Here is a 9,644-nt window from a genome sequence, read left to right as displayed (position 1 = left end):
GGTCTAGGGGTGACTCACTTAAAAAAATGCCAGTTTGTCGCCTTTCACCTCAAGAGAAATTGCTAGCACTAAGGGCCACTAGAAAATCCCAGTGATGATATCGCGGTATGTCTCTAGGATCGTGATTGTCGAGGGGATCGGGGTGCAAGGGGGATAGCAAATGGGCGCAGGGGGGTCGTGGCTTCAGCAGAGGAGTTGGTCTCAAAGAAGACCAGAACTCAAAGGCCGTCCAGGCCCCAGATGGGATATAATTAATAGTTTCTTTTCCGGATCCTGACCTCTCGCCCCACTCTATTGCTCTCCTCTTGAGGTCTGGCCACTAGTAATGTGGTCCCTTTCACAGGAGGGGAAGCGCTGACGGGATAGGAAAGGGTGAGAAATAGCCAGCTCCCAGATTTGACTGCTTCAGGCTCATCTTCATCCAGCATTGGAAAATTTAAAATTACATGTGGGTTTGAGTGCACACAGGAACAGACTATCGTTGGGTTGTGGTTGGGCTTTTTTCTTGTTTTTGTTTTTAGGGAAGTGAATGGAGGGGGGTGGGAAACTCCCTCTACAGACTTAGGTAGTCCTCTCTGAGCATCTGTTTCGGCACTTCTGTCTCTTCCAGGAATTGCTGCTTTGAGTCAGTCCTCCAGCAGCCGAGTAGCTAGCTGCCAGCCTGAGATCAGGGCAACTGCTGGAGCCCATATTACCTCAAACCACCTTTGGACCCTGAGGCCAGTGTAATAGTGCTTTCTTCCCCCACCCTTTCTCCCTTCTCCCTCCCAAAACTCCTCCCCTCCTCGAGTCTCCCTAGCTTTGGCTGCGATTGGTTTTCTGGAAGGAGCCCGGGGTGATAATGAGCTGCCACAGAGGATATTAATCTCGCCTCAGCCCTATAGGTAGATGAGCCGTTGGGCTGGCCTGGGCTGTAATCACCCAAATGAAATACCAGACCCTTCTGAACTCATTTATCAACTGGGAGGAGGCAGGGCGGTGGCAGCTGGTGGACACCTAAGTGCTTATAAAGAGAAAGGAAGAAAAGCCACCTGTATTTTCTCCTCTCCCTTCCCCTAGAGATTGTTGGAGAGACCGACATTTTCATACTGCCAAGGAAAGGAGCAAAATCACAGAACGTTAGAGTGAGAAGAAAATTCAAAAATTCACCTAAGTTTCAACCAACTTATTTTTTTTAACAGATGGGGAAATAGAGTCCCAGATTGGAGCAGAGACTTGACCAAGGTCCCTGAGCCAGTAAACAGCAGATCTGACCCAGAGTTCTGGGCTCTTTCCTTTAGGCCTCTTTGTCCCATATAGAGTGGAGAAAGCTGGGAGGATCCTGTCTGACTCCTTTCACTCAGCTCATACCCTGGTCCTGCTCCCAGCGGCTACTTGAGCATGCCAGTCTGGCACTAGTTTATGGCAATAGTTTGGACTGGGAACCGCCGCAGCAGCAACCACAGGCTTTTTGATCCAGGGTTTCTGTCCTCCATGTGCAAAGCACATGGCCAGTCGCCCTTCTGCAGCCCCTGTGTGATTGATGAGACACGCTGCAGAGGTTTATTAATCCAAAGCCATTGCAGCTCCAGTGCGAAATGTTTCTGCAGTTTGACTGGCTCTCCTCACGTTTGTACGCCTGCAAATTTGCACAGATCTGAGAGTGAGCTATTACCAGTTAGGCAAAAGGAAGACAGGAAAAGGTGCAAAGGGGTAGAAAGAATCTATTAAACATTGAAAACTTAATAGAGGACAATTAACTTCAGAAAAGCCGGAAAGGGATAAACAAATCCTCTAAAAAGTAACACCCATGCCTATTTTAAATAACTTTACAATAATTCTGAAAAACTCAGAGGACTAGAGAACCACAGATAAAAAATGATTTAAAAACAAAGATAAAGATTGCAAGAGGGTGAGAAGCGAATGGTCATTCTGGGTCCGTGCTTAGCTGCTTTGGCTTCTCCAGGTCAGTTAAGCTCCCTTTCATTTAAAAAAGTGGTCAAGGCAGGTGGGTACCTAAGCCAGCACCTAAGTTTTTCTCCTGATGCATAGTTCAGCTCTGGGACGTATCTCTAAATTCTCATCTTAGTTTGCAATTCTGATTTCATCCACCCTTTTCTCACTCTCTCTCACCAGTTCAATACACAAAAGAGCTCTAAACAATAGAGGCCGAAGTAGTGACCCTTCATATGTTCATTTCAAGCCCTGATAAAATGGCAAAACTTCTGTTGTGGTTTTTTTTTAAAAATCTTTATTTCTTTGGTGAGAGTGTTTGTAACCTGAAGTGAGAGAATTTTTTTTAAATATTTTGATAACTTTTAAAATATTTGCTTTCCTTTGTAATAATATGTATTTTAACGCTCATTTTGTAAAAACTTTAATTGTATTTATTAAACTATTGGTTTATTAAAATTTATTCTTTTATTTAAAATATTATTCTGGACAGAAGGATCCATGACACCAAAAGTTTGAGCCCTCTGATCTGGGGTCTTGGATCACATTCCTTTTTTTCAAAAAAAATCCAGATTTACACTCAAATCTAGTATAAAACCAATTTATTTTACATTCCATCAAGGACGATGGGAGAAGCTAAATAATAATTTAGCATGCATAAGTAGAGGTATCTTTTCTTATAAATACGATATACAAAAATAAAGACAGTACAGTCTTGAGATTTCCAGCAGTTTGAACGTTCATGACATAAAGTTTTTTTCATGATACATAATAAACACAAAACATTTTTTCAATACTCAGCAAAGAACAGCGCTTCCGCGGTTCAGGTTTTAAATGTCACTTAACACTGTGTGGTAAGTTTTCTCTACTTGGTGGGGAGATGAGAGGGTTCCCATGTATTATGGAATCCCTTACGACATCTCACTCCCACCTCCCACTTACTCAACCACCACAACAAAATGAAATAAAAACCAAAGGGAAAAAAGAGATTCAAGTTTGAACATTCCCCTGGGTTGCCTTCTTTCGTTCAACAGCAGCCGAAGCTCTGTAGCCCAAAACCACCAAAATAGTCAGGATTTTCAGATCCTGGGGGAGAGGGGCGGGGGGGGGGGCGTAATGGGAGGGGATTCCCCAGATCTTCATCCATTTGTCAGTGGCAGCAGCTGGATTTACCAATCCCCCTGTAAGCCAACTCTGGGCTGCAAGCCCGGGGGAAACCCCGGGGGACCCAAGGAGATAGAAAGTGGAGATAAGAACTGCGGAGAAGGAATGAAGCAGTCAAGGAAATAATGATCCTTCCCCCCCACCCACCCACACTCCCCCGTCCTCTCCTGGGCAGAGAATCGGGGTTGCAGGTTGCTGAATGCGAGGAGCTGCGTTATCTTCCCAAGTCCTGGATGGAACCAGGTCCAACTGAACGTGGAGGACGCTCTGTCGGATAGGGGAGCTGAGAGGGTGAGGTCACGTCCCACCTCCTGCTTCCCCACCCCGGAAGGCCCCGTGGGCTCTTCATTGGGATGGGGGCTGATGCCCGGGTCCGGTGGGTCTTGTGTGCGGAGAGTCGTCTTCAGAGGAGCAATCGGAGGAATGGGCCGCGTTATTGTTCTTGTAGGAGAAATGTCCTTCCTCCTCCTCGTCGTCGTCCTCTTCCTCCTCTGGGTCACTGTCCCTCAAGTCCCGAAGGCGGCGGCCGCTGTTCTTGTCTGAGGGAAGCAGCAGGTCCTCTTCTCCCTTCTCTTCCCCTCCTCCACCTTTTCCCGCCCCTCCCTTCTGCTTCTCGGCCTCCTGGGCTGCCTGTTCCTTGGCTTTTTTGCTCCGTTTCCATTTCATCCTCCGGTTCTGGAACCAGATTTTCACCTGCAGTAGAGAAAGAGAAGGTGCCGAGGTTATCTGGGCCTCTTTTGAATCTTCCTAGCCCTTCCTTTCTTGGAAAGCTTCCTTCCCAGGCAATTTAGGATTTTCGGCTGTGGCCTTACCTTTCCTGCAAATCTGTACCCTTAGGGTTCCCTTGCTAACTGCTAGGACCAGATACAGGTCCTCTCTTTCCTTCACCCCTCCGGTTCACGGAAAACTTGACCCTGGACAAACTAACTGCCTTCCGACTTTGGCCTTCAACATTCCCCTTTCCCTTAATCATCCCCCCCACCCTCAACCTTTAGCCGTTTTGGTAGAACAGTTCTCTTAAGTCTTGAAAGATTCCTCCTTTCCTTCACTCCCTACCTGTCCGCAGAGGAGAAAGCAAATTCCAGAGCAGTACAGTTAGAGAGGCCAGATAACCAGGTAGTTTAGGAGGAAAGGACCTCCAAACTCCTCTGTCTTCACTTAAGGGAGTGGGAGAGGAACAGAGCCAGATGTGTTGGGATGAGTGTACCTGTCGTTCAGGGCCACAGCGCGAAAGGAAGCGCCTTCTCTCTAAACCTAGATAGTTCCTAGCGAAAGCAAGGGCTTTTCAGCACTCTAGGGATACCTGCAATGGGGGGGGGGGGGGGGGGGGGGTAGTTGCAGTGGAGTGGGAGGGAACTCCAGGACCTCTGAGGCAAGGTAGAACGAGGGTCATCGAGGTGAGAAAATTCTAAGAGGCTACCTGGGTCTCGGTGAGCATCAGCGACGTGGCCACCTCGAATCGCTTGGGCCGGGAGAGGTATTTGTTGAGCTTGAACTGGTGTTCCAGTTCCAACAGCTGCTGGCTGGTGAAGGCAGTTCGGGGCCGCCGACATTTTCCCAGAAGGTTGGACTGCGCCTGGGCTATAAAGAACAAGAAGGTAGGGAGGGGCAGAGAGACAATCAATAGAAGAGGGAAGTGATAAGGGGTCTCTGAGGAACTGGATTCCTTCTTTTCCCCAAACCGGGCAATTTACTGCTCGAAGCAGTAAATATTCGGTTAAGTCCAGCGGCTTCCAATGGAGTCTCCAAACTCAGACCACAAGACTGCCTAGCTCTATTTCCATTTCTTACTTTCACTCTTTACCCATTCTCCGAGGACCTGAAGCTATTTCCTGCTAGCCACTCACAGCCATCGGGATTCAAGGCTGACACTTAAAAAAAAAAAATGAAACCGGGTTTGTTTTTTAAAAATTGTGCCAAATCTTTAGTCATATTTCTCCGTGCCTGGGAGTTCTGACATCTTGTAGGTGGCTTTGAGAGAAGGATACTCTGAGAAAAGCCAGAAGGGATGTCCAGAAACAAGTCACTCTCTGATTCTCCATCCCGTCTACTTATGAACACACACACACACATCCTTTCTTGTTCCATTGGGCAAAAACCCCAAAACGTGAAAAATTCAGCCTGTTGGGGGACACCACTGCTTCCTTCTCAAATCTAACCCTGGGCTCTACTACCAGGTTACATTCACTGTCTTCTCCAGCGAAAATACAATCCACTTCCCCCCTTTGAGTATTAAAGGAGTGTATGGGCCCGGGAAGAGAGGAGGCGCAAAGAAAGACCGTTTCTGTTGAACTCTCATTACGCAAATTAAAGACCCAACCTGTCTGTGCTGACTGGGCTTAACTGGCTATTTGAAACAGTGGTTTTATTTACATAATTTCGCACGGTTACATCACAGGGAATTTTATGACCTCAAAATGAGACTCCCCCTGATTTCCCAGGAGCCCGACAAGTGGTAGACAATAAAAGAAAGGGGGAAAAGAAAGAAAAGAAAAGAAAAAGGACTGGGGATCGGGGTGGGATGAGCTCAGTCTCCCTTGGGAGTGACAATTTGCTTTATTTAAAAAGGTCCACGCCTCCCGCTTTAGTTACACAAGGCTCCGAATTCCCAACTTGACAATACATTAGAACTTTAATTAAAACGGAGGCTCCGAGGGGACCACTTGAGAAATTGCAATGGAGTAGGGGATGAGAAAAGCTACTTAGAATAAACGAAACAAGTTTCCAACAGCCGGAGAAGGAAGTATCTCTTGGAATCAGTTTCAACCCCTTCATAGCTTTCGTGATTGTATTGGAATTGTGTTTTCTGACCATAAAGTGGGAGGGCGCTTTTGTTTTTAAATATATTTTAATTTAAATCATTAGGGATGAAGGATGGGGCTGCAGGAAGGAAAGGAATGCTGGAGAATCCATTCTGGAAAGAAAAACTTACAGACAGGATTGAGGGGGATACTCCTACCTTTATCAATTGGGGGAGAAACTACCTGGTTAGTGGTTTTACCTTTCATTATATAGATTTTAATGAAAATTCCAGAGTTCCCTCAGGGTCGAAAGTTTCTGACCTTAGTGGTTCTGTAAGAAAGATCTCAATCCTCACCACGACCACCATCACCCCAACCACAATGATTAAGTATCTCCAATTTAGGAAAACTAAGGTATAAATGGGAAACGTATGTTGGGGAAAGGACTGCATGATGTTTGGTTGTTTTTTTTTTAATGGCGTATGAAGAAAAAAAGGTGTTGGGTCAGGAATTTGGGCAAAACTCAGAACTATCTGAAGGTTGCTGCTCCCCGACATAACTGACTGCTCTCTTCCATTTCTTGGAGTACACTGTCCCTTCTTTTGCTTTTGGAAACAAAAAGCAGCCACCGTCACTCAAAAGAATAAAAATCTTCGAATTATGCAGGGAAAAGTGGTAGGAGAGAGAAAGCGGTTTTATTACCTCATTTGGAGCTAACCTGTTAAAAGGGCCAAGGGGAAAAGGGACTAGTGTCCGGTGAACAAATAGTAACCCAGTTGGGATTTTCTCACTGTCCTGTGATTTTTTCCCCAGCCTCCATTATCACTACCCTTCTCAGTTCAGTTACAATCAAGCTTCCCTGAAAAAGAGGCAGAATTTTGGCACGTTTTTCTTTTCTAGTTTTTTTTTCCCTTTCCTCAAGTCTACATCTCCCTAGTCTAAACAAACCCATACAGACGAAAACAATGGGTCCTTTTTGTTTAGGCGTACGGCAGCAGAAAAAAAAAAAAATAAACACGTATACACCTTCCTATCCTTCTGGCAGGGGGCTAAGTAAACCTACACCCTAGTGGATGGCTTTGCCATCTCCGCCAGAAAACTAGCATCTCAGCTAGGATTTGCAGGGTGATTTAAAAATCTTTCCAGCCTAGATCCTCGGCCTAGAAGGGGGAGATAACCTGCACCTTGGCGGCCCGAGGTTCGAGCAGCTTGGAGTACAGGACGGAGACCTTCACCACTGCTCGTCTCTCAGTTTCTAATTCTGGTCAGTTCGATCAGACCCTAGTGTCCTCACTTGCAGCCGGTATAAGTTGCTCCTCAAGTTGTTTCAGTATCGAATCTCGGTGAGGCAGGGAAAGCATGATCTCCACTGGAGAAATTATTTCCGGCCCAGTCAGACAAAAGTAACTCTTGCCTTCAACCATCTCCCTCCCCTCCAAAACACCTAAGAACTAGACAGGTAGCTGCAGAATTAGTTCAAAGCTACGAGTCCCTACAGTACTAGGAAACGTGTGGGCCCTGTCGGAATTTCAAGGCCTGAAATCCCACCGATGAGGGGCTTCCTTCGTTAAAAGCCTGAATGCACTCTAGGGGCCCACTTTCCCAAGGAAACATTCTTATTAATGGATACCAGTCCACACAGCCGGGTATAATTCTTAATGTATTTCGGGTTGCTTTCCTACTCTTCATAGTTAATCATTACAGACTTGACTCACCTCCTTTTCTCACTTTCTACGAAAAAAAAAAAAACTCAACCAACAAGAAAAAGGACTACTGGGTTGCCATTTTAATAATTTGGTTTTGAGTACTCGCTGAATATCTATAACCTGGCTACGAATTATCATAGGCCCCACGAATCCTAGATTCTTTCATTCTGTGTTTTTCTGGAATCGCGTAAAGAAGGGTATAGGGTAAATACGCCCAGAGTGAAACCTCAGTTTCTCCCCTCACCCCCAACCTCTTATTTGTTTTTTTTTTCTTTTCCACCTGCTTCCCCATCTCTAGTCCTCCCCGTCCCCACCTGGCCTGCGCCATTGTCCCGTTCACTCTCGGATACTCACAGTTAAAATCGGGCATCTTGGGCAAGATCATGCCCGCGGTGGACGCCCTGAGCCACTGGTCGAGCTGGAAGGTGCCGGCGCTGAGTTTGATGGGGTCTGCGGGATGGGTGGGGTGGGCCCCTTGCACCTGGGAGTAGGAGTAAGACAGAGCCGGGTGCTGGCCGGCCAGCGCCGCCGCCGAGTAGCTGTACATGGGATGACCGTAGAGAGCCGCTTGGGTGGGGATCCCCGCTCCACCCTGCGCTGGGTGCAACCCTAGGGCCATCCCCCCGGCTGCTGCCGCTGCAGCGGCTGCAGCGGCGGCACCAGGGTGGTGGTGGTGATGGCCAGCGGCTCCGCTGCCACTGCTCAGGAAACCTGGCTTGGGCACCAGCCCGCAGTGGGCTGCGAGGATCCGAGGCGGGGACGGGCTCTCCGTCCTCAGGCAGTCCGAGCCGCCAGTGTGGTGCTCCGAGGAAGGAGGGCTGCAGCTGCTGCTGCTGCTGCTGCTGCCGCCGCCGCCGCCGCCGCTGCTCCCGCTGCTGCTGCTGTTGCCAGATGTGGCTGCCGAGGCGGAAAGAGACGTGACCAGAGCCAGCGGAGAAGTCTGTGCCGAGGCGGCTTTCGGGGGGTCGACTGCTAGAAGAGCATCGATCCGGAAATTTTTGGATTTTTCCATCAGTTCTTTTTGAATATAGATATATTTTTCAATCTTTCGAATCGTTGGGGTGGGGGGTGTTTAATATTGTTTTCCTTTTTTTTTTTTTTAAGTGGTGGTGGCGGCGCTGGGATAGCCTTATTCTTAGGGTGATGGTGAAAATCTCTGGATTTCTCTAATTAGAAAATAAGCTATTGGAAAATCAGACCCGAGTCACCATCGTCTAGGACCCCCCTCCCTCCCTCCCACCCCAGGACGCCGGCTCCCAGACACACAACTCGCACAGCCCCCGAGGACACGAATTCTTCTGCACCTGGTCCGTGCGAGAGAGCCCAGTCTTTTCGCTCAACACCCTCAAGTAGCCACTGCAAAATGTCGCTCCCGCGATAGTAAGAACCCAGGCTCCCCACTCTTCCCACTTGTAGGCTCAACTCGGTCGCTCATTGGCAGCCCAGGAAGAGACGAAACCCTTAGGGGTGGGGGTGCTGTGGTCCGGCCCCCGGGATTGGCCAGGCAGAACACCTGTCAACGTCTCTGGTGGCCCGGTCCCACCCTCATCCCCTTCTCCCTCCCCTTTGGCCCTTTCCTCCGACTCACTCTCTGCCCCACCCCCGGCCAGGTTAAAGGGAAAGGCTCTCCCTGCTCGGTCCTGCGAGATTTTCTTAATCTAATGCGAGGAAGCGGGCAGGGGGAGAGAGTTAATACCATAGAAAGAAAAGAAAATGAGCAGAAAAGCAGCCGAATGCGGCCGACTGGTTTCCACTTGGGCCTTTGCAGGGAGAAGGTTTTGGAGGTGGCGGCTGTGCATGGTTGGGCTCCGTCCATAGATCTGAAGTTGGAAGGACCTTGGAAATCATTAAAGTCCAAATCCTTCATTTTTCACCTGAGGAAACTGAGGCCCAGAGAGATGAAGTCACTTGTCCAAGGTCACACAGCTAATAAGTAGCAGATTCGAGATTCGGACCCAAGTTCTGTGACGGTGCGGGGAGCCAAAAGTTTAGTAATCAAATCTCTGAGCATCGACCCAGCAGGGTACCCAAGTCAGTCGTGTCTTTTTAATATCAGGGTCCTGCAGGAGGTTGGTTTAAATGTGAGCAGATTGAAAATGAT

The 9,644-nt window shown here is 48.1% G+C and overlaps 1 protein-coding gene across 1 annotated transcript; it reads right to left on the bottom strand.

Moving 5' to 3' along the window:
- Nucleotides 1-2,391: 2,391 nt before the first annotated feature.
- Nucleotides 2,392-8,897, bottom strand: MNX1 (motor neuron and pancreas homeobox 1). The gene is made up of 3 exons (XM_072650260.1): nucleotides 7,898-8,897; nucleotides 4,517-4,677; nucleotides 2,392-3,789 (listed from the first exon to the last, which is right to left on the bottom strand). The coding sequence occupies exons 1-3, from the start codon at nucleotides 8,553-8,555 to the stop codon at nucleotides 3,442-3,444; spliced, it is 1,167 nt and encodes a 388-aa protein (XP_072506361.1). The 5' UTR covers nucleotides 8,556-8,897; the 3' UTR covers nucleotides 2,392-3,441.
- Nucleotides 8,898-9,644: the final 747 nt, after the last annotated feature.

The sequence above is a fragment of the Notamacropus eugenii genome, chromosome 3 (genome assembly GCF_028372415.1).
Source record: "Notamacropus eugenii isolate mMacEug1 chromosome 3, mMacEug1.pri_v2, whole genome shotgun sequence".
Taxonomy (NCBI): Eukaryota; Metazoa; Chordata; class Mammalia; order Diprotodontia; family Macropodidae; genus Notamacropus; species Notamacropus eugenii.
The sequence above is the reverse complement of the archived record's forward strand: the minus strand, read 5'-3'. Positions and strand labels throughout refer to the sequence as shown.